Source organism: Pyxicephalus adspersus, chromosome 3, assembly GCF_032062135.1.
Source record: "Pyxicephalus adspersus chromosome 3, UCB_Pads_2.0, whole genome shotgun sequence".
Classification (NCBI taxonomy): domain Eukaryota; kingdom Metazoa; phylum Chordata; class Amphibia; order Anura; family Pyxicephalidae; genus Pyxicephalus; species Pyxicephalus adspersus.
The window spans coordinates 133,355,385-133,378,673 of NC_092860.1; the positions used below are offsets into that span (position 1 = coordinate 133,355,385).

Sequence of the window (23,289 nt, forward strand, 5' to 3'; positions counted from 1 at the left end):
CTCTGCCTTCCCTCTGTTTAGTGCCCATTATAACTCCGAGTGATTTATAAATAGCCCTTGACCTCATTTGCTCTCCCTAAAGAATCACTAATCAAATTCTTTATAAATATTCTTTTCTTGTTTTATGTTGTGGTAACAAAAGTAACCTGGACAGTTTTGCCTTAACGTTATGTCATTTATATGAATCTAATATTTATTTTTGATCTTTATTTATTTTAGCATGTTCTGAAGGCACTGACAACTTCTCAGGAGGAAGATGAAGATAAGGCTGAAGAAGCCCAAAAAAAGATTGCAGCTGTAAAGGAAATTGTGGTTTATTTACCAAGCAAAATATTACATGGAGGCAAAGAAATACTAGAAATGCCAGGAACCGATGATTCTGATCCAATTGCAATGAATTTTATCAGAAATGCTTTAAATGAGGTAAATTGATGATTTATAAGCTAGTGCATAAAGTTTCTTCTGTAAGGATTACCAGTAGGCTACTAATTTTCATAATAATAATAATAATAATAAATATTTATGAGAGGTTTCATGTTTTCATATCCGGACTTTTTACATTTCAGTTATTAGCAAATCCAAATGTTGTGTTTTGTGAGGTAAACTGTCACTATATTTGCTGGGGATGTCTGGGATACCTGTAAAGACCATCTTTCAAGAGAAAAAATGTAAAAGAACATTTCATTTTTGTAAGAAAATAATGTTTAAGTACAGAAATAGCCACATTTTAAATGTAGGCTGTTGATAGGTGTCAGCTTTTCATTTTAATTTCAAAGCTTCTAAACTTAGTATTGACAAAGTGATGGTGGGGGGAGGGGGTATCAGGGGGACTTCTAGGAGCATTCAAGTGTTTTCTTATAGCAATCAAGAGTGTAATTGACATCAGAATGTTGCTCATTATCATCCCAATGCTTGTAGATGCAATAGGCATTTTTCCTAACTCAGCCAGAATTTGTTTTTGCAAATGTGACACTTTTGCACTTTCATATATTCTGCTGCACGAAAAATCTTTTTGTCTTGGTCTGGGTAGATAGTTGTGGTAAAATACAAAAAATACAATGTAAAATTTTAGGGAACATAATATGACATTTAACATGTTAAAATTGGTGTTTTTTTAATTGTAAATGAAAAAAAAAACAAATATGTCGGGTCTGCTCCTACAACTTTAAAACTGATCAATAGGATTGGGACCTTCCTGAATAAGAAATGGGTGAGATATCCAAAAACATTTCTCTGGAATCTGCTTTGCCAAAAAAAGAGTTGGGTAAAAAGTGTTTAGCTCCATTTTTTGGGCTACAACCACAGGATAGACTTAATCTTAATCAACTCGAACTAACTTTGAATTCCATAATACATTATCTACCAATTGATGAGAACTTCTCCTCCAGCAATGCTGCTGTCTCTACTCTGACAGCAGCTGTGTTTGCTCTTGTTATCTTGCTCAACCAGGGCAAATGAGGTGTACTCATCTTCCCTGTTTCATGATTGGCTGAATTAATTTAAACAATGATGATGTGAACTTCACATCCCAGGAAAACAATGTTTCCTATGTGGGACTTGGCGCCAGTCCTTGATTATCATTTGTAAGATACCTTTAAGCTGGGGTAGGGACTGTTCCTGAGGCAGCCTTTTTAGTGGCCATCCCTTTAGCTAAAGGACCGTCTCAGGGGTTGCATACTTGAATGCTAGAAAGGCTTTCACAATTGTTTTTCCAGATAAGGTAGTCCTGGTGCCCTGGCCAGGGTTCACACCCAAAGTTACTTCAACATTTGATGTGAACCAAGAGAATGAAATACCCACCTTCTGTTCCACTAATGCATACTTTGCTGATTTCCCTAGTTCTAGCACTGTTTGTATACAACAACTGGGGATAACTACTAAATATGTGTCTGTAATTAGTATGTGAATGCAATAAGAATCACATACTTGAAACAACATTATGGGGCTATGCCAAGATAGCATTAGGCATCAAAAAATAGTGTGCACAAAACTGTGTAGAACACAGGTGTAAATGGAAACTGGCAGCAGTAAAGAATGGGTGTAAGCTACATTTTAATGAAAGTTGTATAAAGTGAGAATGAAGATTCTTGTATGTACAGGTAGGCTCCAGGTTACATACGAGATAGGGACTGTAGGTTTGTTATTCAAAGTTGAATTTTTACGTAAGTCAGAACAAGTATATTATTTAATAAATGCAATTAGGACATATGTTTCAACATGTTATTAGGCAACATGGAGTCAGTTACTGTATAAAATCCTCAGTGTGAGTTAATCACAAAGCAAAAAAAAAAAAAACTTTATGGAGCCTAGGCATTGATTAACTTCTGGAGCAAGCTCTGCTTTGATATGCAAAAAGAAACAACTGCAGAGTTTGTCTTGGTAATTAAAGAATTACAACCGCCACCCTCCCCCCATCAAGCCTCTGTCCTGCACACTAACGAGCAGGGAAGCCCCGTTCTTATCTAAGAGTTGTCCGTATGTCAGATATCCTTAACTCAGGTACTACCTGTAGTTCACTATATATATATGTTTCTATTTTAAAATAGGATTTTTGGATTTACACTTATGTAGAATGCATATCTACATTTCTAACCTTCAGTATTTTATTCAACAGGTGGATGCAGTGATTCTTGTAACAGAATTTGGTTTTACAATATGTGAAAAAGAAGTCAAAGATATGCTCTATGAGAGTGGATTTCTACAAAGATGTGACAAAGATCCATCCAATAACAAGATTATGCTTATTGCATACCCAGAAAAGGTGTGACAATTTTAAAATGAACAGTAATACATTAAATACTTTGAATCAAATGCACAGTTCAATACCAAACGCAATTGTGATTGTATTATTAATTGTGTCAGTTAAAATACAGGTTTTTTACTAGATTTTATCTGATAATTGTAGGTTTTTATATAGTATGGACGTTCTGTTTAGTAATAGTCAGGTCTGGATTTACTATTAGGCACAGCAGGCATTCGGCACCCCACCTTCATGAGCTAAGACCCAGCCCTATGACACCTACTCCTCCCAGAGTCCTTTAGCATACCTTGTGTGCAGGTACCTTCTGCCTCTAGCCCCCAGGAAACCTTCTGTATCAGAAGTGCACAAATTATTTGATCTTACTCAATCACTAGGGTGACTCTAAGGTGATATTATAGGCAACATATACAGTGGCTATGTGAGCATCACAAATGTCACAGATACTTTGGCTATCTTGGGTGTTCCTTGGAGCCACAATTAACCACTACTTTTTGTGACCCTGCTGTGATCTAAATCCAAACAAAACTACCACAACCGCATCTGAAATCCCCCACCTTCAACCATCACGCTTGACACTCCTACTGCTGAACATGACAACCTCTTTACCACCACAGTGCATGATACCTCTTGTGAGTACAGTGCAGTCTCCCCCCACACTCACTACTTTCACCACCACTAAATCTAGTTTGACACCACTAGCTCCACTCTTACAACTGCATCTGCAAATCTCCACTGCTCATATCTCCAAACCTACTACAACTGCCTCTCCACCACACCTGACACCACCAATCCCTACCTGACCTCCACACTTCCCATTTTTTTCAATTAGTATATGCCACTACCTCTGGTCTGATATTTCCACTTGACACTTGACCAGGACACAAATACATGTATACTACTCTGCTGTTAAGTGACTAGTTTCGTGAAGAACTAATATCCTCACATTACCTTTATTTATTTACAGCAATGAATTCAAACATCATAAATGTATTTTCAGGTGATAAATTCCTTTCATATCAACCTGAGCAGGTTAGGTAAGGATACCTTGTATGTGCAAAGACAGCTACTTGACAACAGAGGGTTATAAATGGATTTAGTGCAACTAAGTGTATTGGATTTAGCAACTGTGTTTATTGAAGGAAAGTAATTAGGCTTACTAGTTATTTAATTGGGACCGCAGAATGATTAGTCCCCCTCCTTTATCCTAAAAATATAGCTGCAGTGGACAAGACAATGGAACATAAAGCATAATCTACAAAGGCAATGATGTGCTGTATGTAAAATACAAAGCAGCATGTACATAATGTGCAACAAAGAGTGTACAGAGTGCAGTGGTTTTATACAACACAACATACACAGTGTAATAATAAAGCTTATGTAATACAGCATACAGAGTACAGTAGTCAAGAACAAGTAATGTGCTGAACAGATTGCAGTGACATGGAGTATTTAAAGTATAGTACAGTGTACCAGACCAGTTGTAATCCTGTCCCATTCATAAACTTTAAAAAGGTGTCTACATACACTTTGTAAAGCAACAAATGGGGGAGAGGGGGAGCATGATGCAATGTTTATTTTGAGGCCCCCCTCCATAGGCCACTAGGAAACATATGGACATGTAGGTTTGATATGGCAAATAGTAGGGCATATCAGCTACAATGTTGCCCACAAGTGGCATTAAACATCCAATGCAGGCACACACAGCAGCCAATATGAGGCACTTTTAGTGCCTCATAAGTTAAAACAAAAAACTCTACAAAAACAAATACTTAATTTTGCTCAGGTGACAGATGATCTTTAATAATACTAACTTCAATCACTGTTAGATCTCCTTTAATCCGTATGCATTGCTAATATGTTGCAATAAAACTCCAAAAGAATGGTTCAGATTGTTAATATTAGCTATATAAAGCACCAACATATTTCACAGCAATGTACAATAAAAAGGTATTGGGTTGTATTGTAAAAGCTTCCTATATTCCATGAAATCTCAGTGCATTGTTCAACCTGTAATCAAATAAATAGAACACACTTAAACCACAATAGTTAGAGAAAGATACTTGACTGAATTTAGTACATATCACCAAAACCTGCATTTTCCTTTTTTTTTTTTTTTTTTTTTTTTTTTTTTTTTTTTTTTTTTTTAAGAACTCAAAATGGCAGTTTGCAAAAAAAGGAAAAAATAAAATTGAGAGACTGGAGGTGGAATCAAAGAAGAAAAAAGACGTTGAACTTAAAACAATTGCAAAAATCCTAAACAAGGTATATTTACATTTTATATAATGGGAAGAGGGGAGAGGGAGCGCATATTACAATACTTATATATATATTGTGGGGGTCAGCTCAATAGTGGTAGGCACAGCAGTCAGAGACAGTGACATAGTGGCACAACTGACACAGGGATTTGCCTGTTTTCTTTATTTTCACCCACAAGCAAAATATAACACCTTTACATACAGGCAAAAACACTAAATAAATTCCTGCTCGGCTGAGCACTAGCTAAACACAAGATCACCCTTTCTATACAGGTGGCCTACTACCAGCCACACAACACAACTCAAAGTAAAGTTAGTGTCATTTTAGCAGACCACAGCAGCACTGCTGAAAACCAGTCTGTTCAACCAGTTCCACCCACCCACACATGCTCATAGTTCAAACCTTTATAGCCCAGAAATGAGCTGATCTCCGTCACCTGGCTGAGAGCTATATAGGAAACCTGTTTTGGACAGGAAGGGAATGAGGAGCCCCACTACCAACCTGCTCATCATTCCATAGAAATCCAGACCCAATAACACCCTTTACCAAAGTCCTCAGCAAACAATGTTTTGCTAAGGCAACCCATCTTTCCTGGATTTCTGAGAGTTTTCTAGTTGAGATATTCACTTCCTGTAGCCTAGTACATTGTATATGAAATAATCCTGGGCGAAATATAACAATTTTCTACTACTTTTCCAGTCACTGTCTTACAATATATATATATTATATAATATATATTAGCATATTGTAGCTTACTAGTCTTTAGATGTAGTTTTTACAGATATTCCTGCCAAATTTAGGTTACAGATGGGAGCATAAAAAAAATAGGAGAATGCAATAATAAACTTTTGTATGAAAAATGTATTGAAGAAACTGGGACATTTTTTTCTGGCAAACAAATACCATTAGTAATATAGCACAATCATATACAGCCTCATATACCTATACATGGGCTAATTCACCCTGAATGTGAGATTGCTGTGCATTTATTAGTTCTTCGTGTCAGGAAACACTATGACAGTCCAATAAGGAAATCAATAGGGGCATTTCTAGCAATGAGAGGAAAAGCTGAGGCTCCTGCTGCTACATCCTACTTATAGTGTTAAATGAAAGTATTGGAAGACCTCCATCTGGCTGCCTTGTAAATCACTTATGCGGAGACTTTGGCAAATGATAACCAAGAAGCCACTACTCTCCTTATCTAATGTGCTCCTATTTCCTGCGGTGGTTCCAAGCCAATCATGGTATACATTATTGTCTCCAATATGCAAGAGGAAAGAACTCTTGAAGATACCACTGTTTTGGACTCTTTGGAAAAATGAAGGGATTGTCTGCTGCTTTAAACCCCTTTGTCCTTTTCAGGTAAGTGAGGATGATGTGAACCATGTCCAATTTCTGAAAATCATCTTCTTGAGAAGTAATGGGAATTAAAAACTCTAGGGCAAGTAGAAATGCCCCTAACTACATGGAATACTGATGAAACCTTTGCCAAAAACTCAGGTGATGGGCACAAAACAACTTTGTCAAGGTACAAACAGTTCCTTTGCAGAAAGAACCTGCAATAAAGAAACCTTTCTACTAAGGTAACAGCCATCAAAAAACACACCTTAGGATCTATAAGAACTTGAGGTTCTAAGGTAGAATTCCATTTTGGCTTCAGTGCTCTGCCCACTCGGAGGTTGTTAGGGTTAAGAGAGCTGAAACCTGGACTCCAGTAGAGTTGGATTTGAGCTAGATTAGGTTTAAGTGCCATGATAAAGTAATTTTTCCATATATTGTGGTATGTTTTATTAGTAGACTTCTTCTGTTCCTTGAGCAGTGTCTCCACCACTGTGTGTATAATCCCAGAAGCAAAATGTTTTTCCCTAACAATAAGAAGGCCGTCACATTTAAAGGTGCCAGGTTGGAATGTCTCCATTTGTCCTGGAGAAGTCCATTCTGGCAAGGAAGATGAAAAGGAGAAACCAACATCTGAGATAACAATGGAAACCAAGCTTTTCTGGGCCAGTGGGGAAGAATAACAATTGTCCTCTTTGGTGACTCTCAGATTGCTATTGTGCTTTAGAGAACAGGTAGAGAAAGGGGGAAAGTCCCATTTCAGCTTAAAAGTGTCCTGGGCTAAGACATTCATTGGAGATACAATTGGGTCTATGGATGGAGTGCCCCACTCCAAGAAAATGGGAAGGAGGAAACGTTTGTTCCATGTTCGCTCTTTGTGGTTGGGAAATGATCTGTTGACACAATCCACCAATTGATTGTCTGGGCACAAAAGAAAGGTGGCTATGAGATCCTTTATTCATGAAAAACCAAAACAAGGAAAATGGATGCTTCTTGTCTGACAATATATGACACTGCTGACATCTTGTTGTCCATCTTTTAAAATACCTACCACTAGTCCACTGTAGCATTCCATGCCACCTTATTTACTGTACAGGTTATATATACAGTCCTACACATACTGTGTGTATAAAAATTGTTTTTTTTTACATACCTGATTTTTAAATCAATTGACTTTTTCACTAAATCTATGCAATGTAAGCATTGCATTGGGAGGGGACAGGGTGCTGTACACAGATTCTTGGAAACAGGAATCTGTAGTATTGCCAACAAAAGCTGAATTTTCATGAATGAGAGGACAGAAATCTAATAATTGAAAGCAGCAGGCCAGAAACAGTTAGGTTCACAGGTGTGTATCTGAAATAAGAAATTCCAGTCCGGGAGAGAAGCCTGTACAGCTATGCAAGGCTGAAAGTAAGGATGGATTACAAATTCTAATCTTTAGGTTGAAATCAGCCATTTCATGACATTGTTGTACGATGATGGCAACTTTGAAATTCTTTTGTAAGGTGTAGCAGTGATCACAATTAGGTTTAAGCTCTGAACACCAAACCCACCTTTAAAATATTTAATGTAGTTCTAATATATACTGTATGTTGTGAGATTCTGCACCAATTTTATTCTTAACTATTATACATGGCAAATCTAATTTGTTTATTCAAAATTTATTAATTGTATTTTTTACAGAACTCCAATGACCTTGAAAAAAATATCTTTACAACATATTTGCTACCAGTTCTTCATTCATCAATACTCTCACAAAAGGTACTGATTTATATTTTTTGAATTATTAAAATGTTTACACTATAACACAGGGACAAGAAGAGCACCTGCCCTGGGGCTGTTTTCAGTGGGAATGTGCAAGAGCAGGGTGGGACAGATTCCCAATTCTGGGTCCCACAGTTAACAAGCCTTTAAAGCACACCTGGTGCTAAGCAGCAGTGGCTGTGAGTCTTAGTGATCCAGACTCTCTGGACTTGGATTTTGTTTTGTTGAAATACCCCCTGCGAGGGAAGACTGTTTTGTTTTGCCGCTTTTGGACATAGTAATTCTGGGCAGGAGATATTGTTGCCTGCTTTGTTTATCCAACAAAGGGCAATTAAAAAGATGTGTACAATGCTCCTGAACCAAAAAGTAAACCAGAACTCCAAGCATTCTTTTTAATAGTTACTGTCCAAATTTTACATTAGCCTTCTTCTCCTTTATAGGGGAATTTTTCGAAGTATACTTCTAAACTTTCTTAGGATTTTTCTCAAGGTATAGAAGTATTGTCCGCTGACAGTTCTTGTTAATGATAATGAATACAGACACTTTATACTTACCTTCTGCTCATGGTGTGGATATTGTTCTTAGCCATATTCTTTGAAATTGTTATATTCTTTCAAAGAAGTGATTGCCTACTTTTCAAGAATTGTGACATCCACAGAAAGGCAAAACAGCAGCCAATGTGATTTTATTTTTTTAAACTAGAAAAAAAAAGAAAAGGTGCACATGACCACAGCACTATTATTATTATTATTATTATTATTATTATTAGTAGTAGTAGTAGTAGTAATAGTATTAATAATGTCCAGTATTTATATAGGGCCAATATAATACAAACAATGACATAGGAGGAGGAGAGAGGAGCTTACAATTCAAGAGGAAGTATGCCAGTGACATTTTATTATCTGTAGAAGTGACTGCTTATCATTGTATTATTTTTGTAAATGCAGAAAAGTCATTTCTGAATGCAGATGCTGAGTTGTTATACCCAAAAGCTGACCAAAGTTGTTTTAGACATGCTACACAATGCTCACCTTGCAGAAAAGAAGAACCATGCAATGTCCTTTCTGTCAAAACTTCCAATCATCTTGCCATAACACCCCAGTGGTACCCAGTTTATTACTGGGAAGCTACCTAAAAAACCTTGGCCCAGGTTTCATATTGATTTTGCTAGTCCATTTAAAAGGAACTACTTCTTTATAGGGGGGGGGGGGGGGGACTGAAAGGGGCTAGAGGTAAAACTTTACCACATGAAATACTCAATGTTATTGAATCTGGATATTTTTCTCTCTAAACAATTTAAACCCTGCACCAAATACAGAATATTTAGAGGAATGACAATTGTTCCAGACTGCCCGCAATGTAATGAACTGGCAGAAAGTATGACTGATGGGCACTGACTAACAAGACGTGCATGTTTTCAGTTATCTGAGCATGTTATTCCATGTCTTATAACAGGTGTCAGTCCTGTTAAACTCGGGAGAAAAAGGAAAAACAAAACCTACTTTATTAATTCTTTGCATTTACTGGCTCCACAGCATCCTATGTATTTTAGAAGTTACAGGGTGGGTCCAAAATGGCTCCTGGCTGTAATAACTGAGAGAAAGTTAGAGCATTCACATGAAAACTGGGTTACGTTTATTGGAGTTCAGTAATTGCAAATTTCATGTGTATCATTTGTGACAAACTTTGTTTAACTTGCATTTTTGCCATCTACAATAATTTACATCTAAATCTGATTTATTATTGCACAATGTTTCTCTTTAAAGCATAACATGTAGAGATAATTATTTGTATTTAATATAAAAATACAATTTTTGTACTTTAAAGTAAATTCCATTAAACTAAATTTCTATTTCCTTTCAGGATGCACAAAGTGAACATGAAGTTATTTCTAAACATTCAGACTTTTTAAAGTACACTGGAATTATAGATTTTTTAATCCAACTTGATGAATTTGTTTTGTCAAAACAAAAATCCAGCTTTGATCATGTAAGTGCTAATTTGGAAATGTTATGTTAAACCATGTTATGTTAGTTATGTTAAAACATCAGCAATGAGTGAAGTCTCTCCAATGCCCAGGACAAAAGAAAACACTAAACTAGAGCCCAGACATTATCCAATACAATATTCCTTGTATCTGTGTATGTCAACACCTCTGTACTTCCAAAACTAACTCATTTTGCAAAGAAGACAAAACAAAAATTTTCATTGTATTCTGCATTACCACCTTCTTCATCCTACCTTTCTTTAAGAATTTTTTTTAAAGTTCTTAGTTCATAGTGTTAGTTATAGTTTATCTTCTCAAGACAGGAGTCTCTAAAGGTTTCCCCAAGCTAATAAACAACTTGTTAAAGCCTCTGACCCAGACAGTCTCTTCCCACCATATTTTAAAATCTTTATAGACATTTTGTCTCCTAACTTTCTATCAGCCTACAATTCTTTAACAACCAGTAGTCAATTCTCCATTGATTCACATCTATAACCATATGATCCCAAGTTATAGACCATTTTTATTGCTGAACAAGGACCTGCAGTTATTCACCAAGATTTTTTCTGCACAAACCTGTGCAAATGTTCAAGTTGAGTTTGTCAAGAAGAGTAAGGGACATAACTATCAGGGTTATCAGCTGGATTAACTTGGCTTGGTCAAGGACAATCTCAATGAGCCCAATGTATTTTTTTAATGCAATTACTATGTTATCTAAAGCCAGATGGTGCATTAAGAGCTGTTTCTACTCCAAACTGATGTTAGTGTGACTTTGATGGTTTTATGATTAAACACAACTTAGTGACAATTATTCCGATGATAAGTTTTAAACCACTTTCTTTGAAAAAGGAGTTAGCAGTTCTATGTGTGGATTAATATTTTATGTGCCTTCTTTTACAATTAGATATGCAGAAATAATATCCAAAATGTAAGAACATATTTTAATATTTATAATGCAAAGTAACTCACCTAGTAATATTGGTTCAGGCCTTTTAAAATATAAAATAAATCATATCCAGAATATACTAGACACTGTCACACCACCAAGACATTAACTGCCCCTCCATACCGTCCTGCGTGTCTGCAAAAACAACTTTCACAATGTTTGTATTATTATGTGTTCCAGTATTATTAAAAAAAAGGATATTCAAATTAGATAACTATTTCTGGTACTATTTCAGGTAAAGACAAGGCTTAACCACTTTCAGAGAGTATTAAATAATATTACCAAAGAGACTGCCAGAACAATTGTACTTTACTTGAATAACAAAGAGTAAGTATTCTATGTTTTACCCTAAATTATACTGCAAGCATCAGGTAGGAAAATGAAAAAAATCTTACTTATGAATGTATCCTAAAATACAATTGTATAATGCATGGCTGTTTAGGCTTTTGAGTATATACTATAAATTATATATACCGTATTTTTCGCCGTATAAGACGCTCCGGAATATAAGACGCACCTAATTTTAAAGAAGGAAAATCTAGAAAAAAAGATTCTGAAAGATTATTCCCCTTCTGATCACTCATGTGCCATTCATACCGGTATTCCCCTTCTGATCACTCATGTGCCATTCAAATTCCCTTTCTGATCACTCTGTGCCTTTCAAATTCGCTTTCTGATCACTCTGTGTCATTCAAACTCCCTTTCTGATCACTCTGTCATTCAAATACCCCTTATCACTCTGTGCTTTTTTCCACTGTACTGCAGTTAGGACATTGAACAGCAGGTGGCGCTGTGCCAGCTTCTTTTGCTCTGCTTTACAGACAGGCGAAGACACGTGCTGCCAGAGGAGAGAAGAGACAGACGCTGCATGCAGAGACACACGCAGGATCGGGTATCGGGTGAGTATAATATTTTAATTATTTTATAACACATTTGTCGTATAGGACGCACTAACTTTTCCCCCCCAGTTTTGGGGAAGAAAAAGTGCGTCTTATATGGCAAAAAGTACGGTAATTACCCCATATCCCTTAACTGCCTGATCTGCTGGCCTTAGTGTTTGCCAACTTTGTCCCTTTTTTTTCAAGTGAATCATTGCTTGACATCCTATTCATAAAACACTTGTGCTATCCTTTCATTTGTGGGTGGCTGTAAATGCTTTTCATGGAACCCTGACACTCAGGGAGACGCTACATGGCAGCCCAGTAGAGAATAAATGTGTGCTTCAGTGAGCAGTACTTGTAAATAACTTATGTTTAGCCATATGTGCAAATGGTGGTTGTTTTTGAACCAGAGCTATCCTGCAAGTGCTTGAGCAAGTTGCTGGCCATTGGGAGTCACACAAAAACATACAGTGAACAGGCAGGTGTTAACCCAAAGACCAAACTCAGACTCAAAGTTTTGGAAGCAGTTTTACCTTTGGAAGGTGTTTTAACCTGCTGCCTCTATAAACTTCAATAGGAACCTATTGCAAATGCAAATGGACACTTGTCCTTGGCTGCCTCCTTCAAACAAAATGGGACTGATTTATTAAAGCTCCCCAAGACTAGAGAGGATACATTTATCAGTGAACCTGGGTCATCCAAAAAACCTGGAATAGATCTGGTCCAGAAGTGAAAATATTTGCTAACAAATAGCAAATTACTGAAATAGATCTGGTCTAGGAGTGAAAACATTTGCGAACAAATAGCAAATTACTTCAAGAAATCCATTCCAGGTTTGCTGGATCACCCAGATTCACTGATAAAAGTGTATCCTCTCCAGTCTTGGACAGCTTTAAAAAATTGTGCCCAATGACAGGAGCAGATTTTACCACAGAATAACATTATGTCTGTCTACCCTGAAAAAGACAGCACCCACTTGGGGAGACAGAACCACTAAAGAGCACTATGGTTTGCACAGAAGTGGTGTGAGCCCTGAGAGGGGCCAAGGTCCAGAGTCTAATCAGTAACCAGGTCTTCTACAGAGCCTCTAGTGTTGAGGATGTTTCGCTGCTGGTAACTGCCAGGCAGAAGTCCTTGGGCACACCAGGGTGGGCAGGATGATACACAGTACCAAAGCACTAGGCAGAAGAATTGTCAAGGAAGGCCGGATTCGAGGCAGGCAGCAAGAAAGAGAGGTCAGACCACAAGCCAGGAGCCAAATACCAGGGATCCAGGAAATAGACACCTGTGACACAGAGGCCACCAAAGACACAGGAGACACTGGAAGCTACAGGAGGCACAGCTGACAAACTAATACACTCAACATTTATTAACTTCTTGAGCAAGCTGTGCTTTGATTTGCAAAAAGAAACAACTGCAGAGTTTGTCCTGGTCATTAAAAAGTTACAAGAGGCTGCAGAAAGAGCTCAGTCCTTAAAATCATCTGCAACCTCAGCTGTGTTTAGCAAAAGATTTCTCCTGCAAGTCAAGTCCTGCAAGACTCTAGGACCACAGCAGAAAGCATCCATGTAGCAGAGGCTACAGACCCAAAGTTTGGGACTATGAGCATGAATGTCAGTTTAGGAGTTTATTTCTACCTGAAGCCTATCTGTTTTTTATACTGCTGAATAAAAGTTTGATTTTACTGCATACTGGAAAAAGCTATTTTGAATTAAATAAAGACGCTGTTTATATATATATATATATTTTATGTTATAATACTGGGAAATATTGTAATTGTGACATCTTTCCCTCTATATACACAGGTTTCAATTGCAGCTAAATGAAAAAATCCAAAGGCTAAATGATCAGCTAAAGCTAAACATGGATGAAATGCTATTAGGCTATGTGGCTGATCTGGTAAGAATGTTTGGTTCAAAGTTATATTACACCAATGTTAAAAGTTTTATTACATTTGAAATCTTTTTGACTTTCTCTACAAAATTAGGACAAATTACCAACAATATTATTTTGTAAATGTGTCTTTGTCATAAAAATGTGTTGGAAAAAGTGTAAGTGGCAACACATTTTCAGGAGTAAGGTCAGGAACCTTGTTAGCCTTTACAAATCATAAAAATTGCTAATGCTAGGCATACAATATGCAACATTTTAATAGATTTGATTTTTGATCCAATCAAAAAAATAAATCAAATGAAAGGCTTTTAACATCTAGGGCTTTTCTGGATGGATAAAATTGAATACTGAACAATTGAACACAGACTGTCAGTTTTTTTTATTGATTAAGCAACATCAGAAGTGGTAGGCTATTAACGGCTACTTAGATTTCCACTTCAACAAATGACAAAGCTTGGTGTTCAGTGCTAATATTGGTGGCATTCCAAATAATTTTTGAATAGATTTCTGCTGAACTCTGCTCAAGATAATTTGGTGCAAGGTAGTAAAATTAACAATAATCCCTGATTGATTTTTATTTTTATTTGCTGACTGTTGCATACATCTACTAGTTTAAGCCTAACATTACACTTGGCCTTTGGCAAGGATCTATAGGCAGGAAAGGCATGTGCAAAAGATATCCTTGATGTTACTAACAATGATTTTAAATCGCTCTTACCTAGCACAGTAGTAAAAGGGATAACTTTCAGGCTGCTGAAAAAAACAACATCATCTTGTTTTTCATTTTAAGATTTGCTTTTTACATTTTCCACACACACACACATGCACACATGACTAGGGTAGTGCGGATGCCTTGCCCTTGCTCCTTCTATGTTCCCCCCCTTTATCCCCATTTCCATATTATCCCCCCCCCCCTTTTGCTTGCCAACCTACCTTCCCTCCTCCCCTCCTTCATATCAACACACAACACTTTTTGGACTTAAAATTGGCTGGCAAGCAGCCGTTTATTTATACCAATTAAATAACCTAAGTAAATAAAATATATTTACTTTTGTAACAATAATAACCATAAACAGTTAACCTTTAATAATATTATTTACATAACTACATAAATACCATAAATAACATAAATAACGTTAATATAAACATAACCTGTAAACATTTATAAATAACCATATGTAACTAACTATAACCATAAATAACTTCAATTATTAACCTTTTCCTAACCCCCACATTTCTAAATTAACCTTTTATAAACTTGTAAATCTCCAGGCTGCAGGTCTTGGAAGGTGAAGCCCGCCTCCAGTTGCAACAGTTGCAACCCACCATGAACCACGCTATGGCCCCTGGGCCAACCCTGCCTCGGGCCCCAACACAACCAATTTAAAGGGGCCACTCCACCACCCGGGATGCCCCTTCACCCCCGACTTACCACCGGGCACTTACCTTCCACCCAGATCCCAACCGCCACAGCGCGGAAGAGTGACCCCTTACTCTTGCGCGCCCCTCCACACACGAAGGGCCCTCTGCACTTCATCCTGCAAACCCAAGCACCACAGGTCTATACCTATGGCGTTCAAATGAACCCCATCCCCTCTCAGGTACCGCCAGGTCTCTTCTTCCAATTCCCTATGGCACACCACCACTCCTGCATGTCGTGCCAAAAACTTTCCCACTTCCTGATTGACTTTAATTCTACCCCTAATAACACCCTCAACCGACCTTGCACCCCTCCAACTAGTCCTTACCACAATATCTGACCATACCACCAACATACCTGGAAATTCCACCTGCAACCTCAAAAAATCCAACCTAATGTCCCTAATCAACTCCCGTATCCATCTTTTTCCCAAATCATTACCTCCCGCATGTACCACTAAAACATTGGGTGGCCTGTCCAGCGTTGCGTATTTTCTGACTTCCGGCACCACCCGACTCCCCAGCATTCCCGGTACTCCGATCCACCCCACCGTAGCTTCTGTCCTGGGCACTCCTAACTGCCTGCCGTCAGCCCTGACCGCAGCTCTCCGGGCACCCCACTAAATGTATGAATGGCCAAGAATCACCAGGCCTAGGTTCCAACCTGAAAAAACAAAGCAAACCATGCCAAAACCCCAAACACTCCAAATAAACTCGCCACCCCCCCCCCCCCCAGCAACCATATCCCCAATCCTTTTACAATAAATGTGGCCTCACGTATACCCGAAAATGCTCCGATTCCCAATGACCAATTTTCTTAATAATTGACACTTCAACCCCCCACCTAGCCGCCTCTGTGGCAGCCCCAATCCTAAAGGAATGCGCTGAATATTCTTTACTCTGCACCCCCAGCAATGCCAAGCCTTGTCTAAATACTGCCTTGAACTGAAAACGGGACAAGTACATCCCGTCCTCATGCAGCAATAGGGGGCCCGGTTTTTAAGGTCGAACCTTCAAAAATTCTTCCACAGCCCGTACCGGACAAACCCCTGAACCCTTTAAGGAAAATAGAGCCACGCGCAAACGTTTTCCCACTTGATCCGTCTTTGACCGCTGAATTCTCAAACTTACCTTATCCGCACTGAACACTACATCCTCCGCTAAAAGACCTCCTGGTCGATCTCTCGCCGGGATCACCAATTCCCCTATCCTCATGGCTCCAAAGAACGCCGTCACAAAAGCCGCCCTAAACAGCAAAACTTCATATTCCCCAAAACACAGTACATTCAATTTCCTCACCAAACCCTGCAATAAGTCAAATGACAAAGGCCTCCTACTGACACGCACCTTCTTACCCCTTCGAAACCCTTTAAGAGCCTGTCGCACAATAAATGACTTTGTAACATCTTCCATCCCCCTAAACTTAAAACCAAACGCCAAACCCGCCATCATCCTATTCACCCACGCCACCGACACCCCTTCAGTAACTTTTTTAGCCAACAGACCTAACACCCCAACCACAGGCGTGTCCCCAACCCCTTTTGTCCACTGTGCCTGCCACCCCAGCCACTCGGACCATACCGCCTCATACGCCTTCCAAGTCCTCTCGCTCACCGACCTCCAGACAAGCCCTCTGATAACCCCTCGCAATTTCCCACAGATGTTCCGGGCACCTCTAACCACTGTCCTCTGTCTCCGGAGCCAACTTGCAAAATCTGTCCCACTCCAAACGAGATAAGGCGTCAGCCACCCTGTTATCAACCCCCGGAATATGTCTAGCAAAAATAAACACATTATATTCCATGCACTTAAAAACCAAATGCCTTAACAACTGCACTGCAGGACCCAATGAAACTGTAAAGTTATTTATCGCCTGTACCACCCCCAAGTTATCACAATAAAAACGAACCTTTTTGTTCACCAATTCCTTCCCCCAAAGTTCCACTGCCAAAACAATAGGAAACAATTCCAGAACTACTAAATTCTTAACCAAACCCTCTTGTATCCAACTCTGAGGCCACACCCCCGCACACCACTTACCCTGAAAATAGGCCCCAAAGCCAACCCCCCCAGCTGCGTCAGTAAATAATTCCAAATCAACTGCATCCACAGGCCCCTCCAACCATAACTCTTTCCCAATAAATTGCTCCAAAAACAAGTCCCATGCCTCTAAATCCGCCCTCACCCCCCCATTCAAACGAACAAAATGACCCGGTGCCTTGACCCCCGCTGTAGCCGCGGCCAACCTCCGGCAGAAAACCCTGCCCATCCGAACCACTCTACATGCAAAATTTAACTTACCCAGCAAGGACTGCACCTCTCTCAACTTCATTTTTCTGCGCCCTTTACCTGCCCCCACTTCACATCCTAAAGCGTCCAACTTGTCCCGCGGCAACCTGCTTTCCATTGCCACCGTGTCCAGCTCAATGCCCAAAAAGGTCAAGGCCGTAACTGGCCCTTCCGTTTTGTCATCCACCAATGGAACCCCAAACCTTTCCGCCACGTGCTGCAAGGTAGCTAACAGCACCCTACACACTGGGCCCATGTCTCCTCACCCACCTGATCGCTGCATCAAATGATATGTACGCCACAGCACACACTTCCGGATCAATACCATCATTCACCGAACCCCCCTTGGAAAACGATAAATGATGAATCATCTGAAATTTTCCAGGTTCCTTCTTAGGCACCAAACCCAAAGGGGAAATAACCAAATCCGCTAATGGAGGGGAAGCAAAAGGACCACTCCTACCCAAACTCACCTCTTTTGCCAGCTTGTCTTTAACCACTTCCGGAAATCTCAGCGCTGATCTCAAATTCTGCGGCTCCCTCGTCAAACCCACTGCCCCACTAGGAATCCGGAAGCCCACTGTAAACCCCTCAGCCAAGACTTTGGCCGCCGCCCTATTGGGATATTTATCTAAAAGGGGGCGCATCCTTGCGACCATCACGGGTGTCACCCCCTTTTCCAGCCCCATCCCCACTCCTTCCAGAACCCTGTTTAAAGCATCTGGACAATCCGTGATTCCCCCCACAGCCTGAACACTCGTGCCGAAAGCGATGATTCCCTCCCCCAAACTTGCAACCCCCTTCGTTATACAGCCAACACACCCCTTTCTTCTTATTTGTCCCTGGGACTCCCCCAGCCTGAGCCACCCCCCTCCCCCTGAAAGGGCTGCCCCCCTCCTTGCCTCCCCATGGTCATCAACCTCATCCACAAACCTATGTTCTTGTGATCCCACCGCAAAGAAGGCCTCACTTTCCGTTTCGCTTTCCGCTGCCTAAACTGTTCATCATAGCGCAGCCAACACACCCCCCCATACTGTCTATACGCTTCCCGCACAGTATCCAAATAGCAGAAAGGCGCCGTACACTGCTCCGGCTGTTTCTCGCTAATTAGCCCCGCCAAAATACTAAATGCCTGTAGCCAATTCATAAATGTACGGGGTATGAGTCTGTGCCTCCTTTGTTCGTCATCCTTACGCCCCTCCCCCACAACCCCTCTGTCCAAATTAAAACGTTCCAGCGGTAATAATGAGAATATATCAACATAGTCCCCTCTCCCAATTTTGTCCCGTATATCCTCCTTCAAGTGAACACCCAACGGCCCCTCAAAACATACATAAACTTCCCCCCTCGCCGCATCCCCTATCATATCCTTCCCCATCCGCCCCCCACCGCTGGACCCTTTTCACCCTGTACCGTCTCTTTTACACCTCAAAACTGCCCTGTCCCCCCCCACCTTGAACAATTGAACAATCCAGCCCTCCCCCCCGTTACCTACCTTCCTGCCCCGCTGCCAAGGGTCCCATGCCCTCTCATCCAGGGCCCTGCACCGGCTCCGGTACCCGGCCCGATCCGTCTTCTTCTCCGGAGGAGGCCACCTCCCCCTCCGACCGCTGCACTTCCGGGATTGAAGCCGGTCCTGAGTCACTTCCTGGCGACTCCGATGACGCGGCCCGGGTCCACCCCGCGTCACTTCTGGTTCTCTTCCGACCACGTGGGCAGGCCTCGGACGCCATCTTCTCCACGCTGGTAACCCTCCAGGGACCGGATCTTCTACGGGGTCGACCACCCCCATCTTTTCTGCCAGGTACCGCTCCTTCCCTAGCCGCATCTTCGACCGGATCGGCCGCCACAACCGTCCGCCGGGCTTCCGCGTTACGTGAAGGCCCGGCTTCAGGCGAGGCCCTCCAAAGCCGTTCTGGCAACCCAGGCGAATGGGGGCTGCGCTCCCTGCCAGCTGCAGCCCCCTTCCTGGAAGCCGTGCACCAGGTCCTCGCCGGACACGAGGCCCCGACTTCAGGTGCGGCCTCCGCTGACAAGGCCGCACCTGACCTTAAACAGGGGCTGCGTCCCCTGCCTACCACAGCCCCCATGTAGCTTGATCTATCCTGGAACCTCACCCCGCCGGAGGTCCCAGGCCTCGGCAAGGCCTCCACCGCTGAGGCCTCCACACTCTTCTCCAGGGGGCTGCGCTCCCTGTCAGCCGCAGCCCCCCCACCAGAACTCCGCCGAAGAAAGGGATTCCTCTCTGACTTGGCGCTGCTACGAGCAGATCTGTGCCGGACAGCCCGGCCAGGAGGGTCCCTAGAGGGGCTCCCAAGATGTCACTGAGTCCTATGAAAAGGGTCTGGACTTAGGCGCACCGGGGCTCTAATCCTCCACGGCTATGGGCCGTGGAGGATTTTTTGCTATGGGCCTTTCTTATGTTTTGAGTCAGTCCTATAAACGAGTGAAAAAGAGAATTAAATTTCTGTCCAAAGTTGACACGGTGTAGTTAGACTTAGATTAGATTTTTAACCATCAAATTTTTACCTCTGTATGTTAGGCCCTATGTTTGCAAAGTAGTTGTTTTGTCTGTCCAGTGTAGAGGTTAGTACAGTCTTCACTACTAGATTGTTTAACCATCAAACAAAGGACAGAATACGACATACAAAATAATATAGCCAATCGATGTAGCTGGAGCATCAGAAAAACTGCAGATTTTTAGCAAACATTATATCCTTGTTTTTCAAGGCAAGCAACACAATGGGTCTGATTTAATAAAGCTCTCCAAGACTGGAGAAGACATACTTTCATGAGTGAACCTTGGTGATCCAGCTAGATTTTTTTTGACAAAACAAATTAAACAAGTTTGATTAAAAACTTTTTAAAATCAGGCCCAATGAGAGAAAAGAATGTACATCCAAAATGATCTTTTCCTTATGCCCAAACGACTGTCTACTACATAAAGTACAGTAGGTAGTGTTCACTGTGAATATTCACAGGAAAATATCTGGTATTGTTTTTTATAATATTTTATCATAATTGACTGTAGACACTTATTGAAACATAAACCTAAATAAAAATTATGAACAAAGCATGGTATCTGTCATTACCAATTACCATAATGTATAATATATACAGTACATTGTCCCTAATATAAAGCAATATTCTATTCTCACAATGATGTTGTATGTTTGTACTACTTTTTAGGTAGAAAAAATGTTATTGAAAAACATACCAGGTGCAAAAACAGAGTGGAGTGCACAAAAGAACAATGTGACATCAGTTGGTGTATACAGTCCCTATTTTTGCGGGAAAAACCCTATATACAAGGTATGTTAATCCCAACTGTTTATACAGTACAATGAAGTGTTTTAAGAGCTAACTTGCTGAATTCAAATTAGCTAAAACCATCAAAGTATAAACCTTACTTACATTATTTTAAGACATTTAGTGATTCCTGAAACTAGGGCTTGTATGCTTAAAAAGGGGATCATGCTGGCTTCTGGAGCGCAGTCCAGAACGTAAATTGTTCAATAGGCTGATTCCTGGTGTGCTCTCTTCCGGATATGATGCTCTCTCGGTCCTCTATGAAGCTGCCAACCTTTTTGGCAGCTCAGCAAGCAATCGCACACAGTATGGTTTTAGGAATATACTCTAATCTTTACTTGATGAGGTGGTCCTTTTATACACATTGCTGGACGAGGGGCTTGTCAATATTCACATACAGCTGTTTAAGTTTTAGCCATATATAGTGTTATTTGATACATTGTAAGGCATACAAGGCATACATCGTATTTCAAAGAATTTACAATTTCCACCATCTGGTTACATTTAAAGTGAGTAGACAGGAGAAGAAATACAGCTTCCTTACAGGAACATATATGGCTCAAGTTAGATTAGCTATTTTAACCCTTCACTACTCTACAGGGATCAGTGGTGCTGTGAGAGTGCGGTGGTCCTGGTAGTTTTTTTTTTTGGGGTGCTGTGGAGGATTAGCCAGCATTAGGCACAGTATTTCCCCCATCCATTTCCTTTCTCTTTTTTTCTTCCTTGTTCTTTATTTCCCCTTTATTAGTTATTATTCTGGTCCAAGTATATCACTGGTATTGGGGCTGTATGGTTTATAGCTGTTCTTATCTGTATATAGCTGCGAATGTTATTTGTTTTCTTTTTACACATGCTGTCGAAATGTGTTTATTATGCAGACAATATTATTTATTTGTTCTTTGTCTATTCCCTCATATCCATTTTTGATTTTCTTTACCCAGTTCTTTGATATTTTTTTCAATACAATAATATTATTATTGAAAAAGGGATCGTAAAACCAAATTTTTTTTCCTAAACCAATGATGATTTTTTTTAAATCATTTGAATTTATTGCCAGCAACATGTGAAAAAGTTTGGACAGGGGCAACAAAAGACTAAAAACATAACACAATAAAAGAACCAAGACAATGCCATACAACATCCCTTACATATTATAAAGCATGGTTCTATGTTGAAAGGGTCTGGGTGCTAAACTGGCCTGCCTGCAGACCAGAGTTGTTGCTCATTGGAAATACAAAATGAAAAATATGACACAGGAGACCTTGACCTCTCGAGCAGTTGAAATGAAATATCTGGCAAGAATAGGACAACATTACACTTTCAAATCTATAAAAATTGTTCTCCTCTGTTTCTAAACATTTACAAAGTGTTGTATAGGAAGAGGTGATGCAACATGGTGGTAGATATGCCCTTGGCCCTTGAAATGTGTTGCTAGCATCAAATTCAAAATAAGTATAACCTAAAGAAAACCCAATTTTAACATTTCATATAATGTCTTTGTACTCTTTAATTAAATATAGGATTAATTAAATTTATTTTCAGACATGCAACATTTTTTACCTTATCCTGCTGGGCTCAGCTGGCCGGAGCTCTTGTCCTGGCCTGACCGGGGTTTAGAATCCATGTTTGATAGGGACCTGGACTGTTAGAGAGGGGCTGCTTCATTCAAACATGAAGGGTATTTGAATCCTGGTATCTGTGGAGGTTGATTTCTACTTGGCGGAATGCCCTTGAACTAGTCCAGAGAAAAAGGGGTTTTTGGTAGGTCTTCCTGCATCCTATTGTGTGATTTCTACTCTTCCTGGTTAATGTTAACCAGATCATAGTGTTTTTATTGTGATTTGGCATGCAATGGGGTGAAACTCGGTCTCTCATCCTTAGTCAAGATATAAAATGGTGGTGTGGTAGTGAAAAGGGGTAAGAAGATATTCTGTGTAAAAAGGCTTGGAGTTAAAAATTCCTTCTGTGCATGCCCAATCTCAGAGCAGCCAGAGGGCTCCTGTAATGTGACATATATATCCCAGGGAGCTCTGCGTTCCTATTCTGGGGAGGGGCTTTACCCTTTCTTCTTCTTTTTTTTTAGGGGTTTAACCCCCCTCAAAAGAAAAACAAAAATGTAAGGTAAAAATTTAAGGTTAGGTCCCCTTTAAGTATGCATGTTTTAGAATTATGAATTATCAATTGATGAAAAGTTTATTCAATTCAAATTAAACTTGGCATTACTAACTGTATCTGATATTCGTTTGATAGGTCGAATGGATTAAAAGCTTTTGGTGAGGTTTAAATGTGAACCCTTTATATATTTTTGTCAAATGTTTTTTTTTTCTAGGTGTGTCTGTTTCATGTCATTTTTGGAGGGCTTGAAGTAACCAAAAAAGAGCTCTTTGACAAGATATTAGAACAGATTGATAAGATCCTTGAAGAATTTAAGGTGAGTGCATAA

At 40.1% G+C, this 23,289-nt stretch overlaps 1 protein-coding gene across 1 annotated transcript in view; it reads left to right on the top strand.

Moving 5' to 3' along the window:
* LOC140327167 (uncharacterized) overlaps window positions 1–23,289 on the top strand; it is a gene marked incomplete in the record, with an annotated part of 73,397 nt that overhangs the window by 33,127 nt on the left and 16,981 nt on the right. Inside the window, 9 exon segments of the mRNA XM_072406407.1 lie at window positions 220–423; window positions 2,615–2,761; window positions 4,910–5,023; window positions 8,042–8,119; window positions 9,986–10,111; window positions 11,291–11,382; window positions 13,742–13,835; window positions 20,727–20,849; window positions 23,176–23,277. Of these exon segments, the coding sequence (XP_072262508.1) occupies window positions 220–423; window positions 2,615–2,761; window positions 4,910–5,023; window positions 8,042–8,119; window positions 9,986–10,111; window positions 11,291–11,382; window positions 13,742–13,835; window positions 20,727–20,849; window positions 23,176–23,277 (1,080 nt within the window).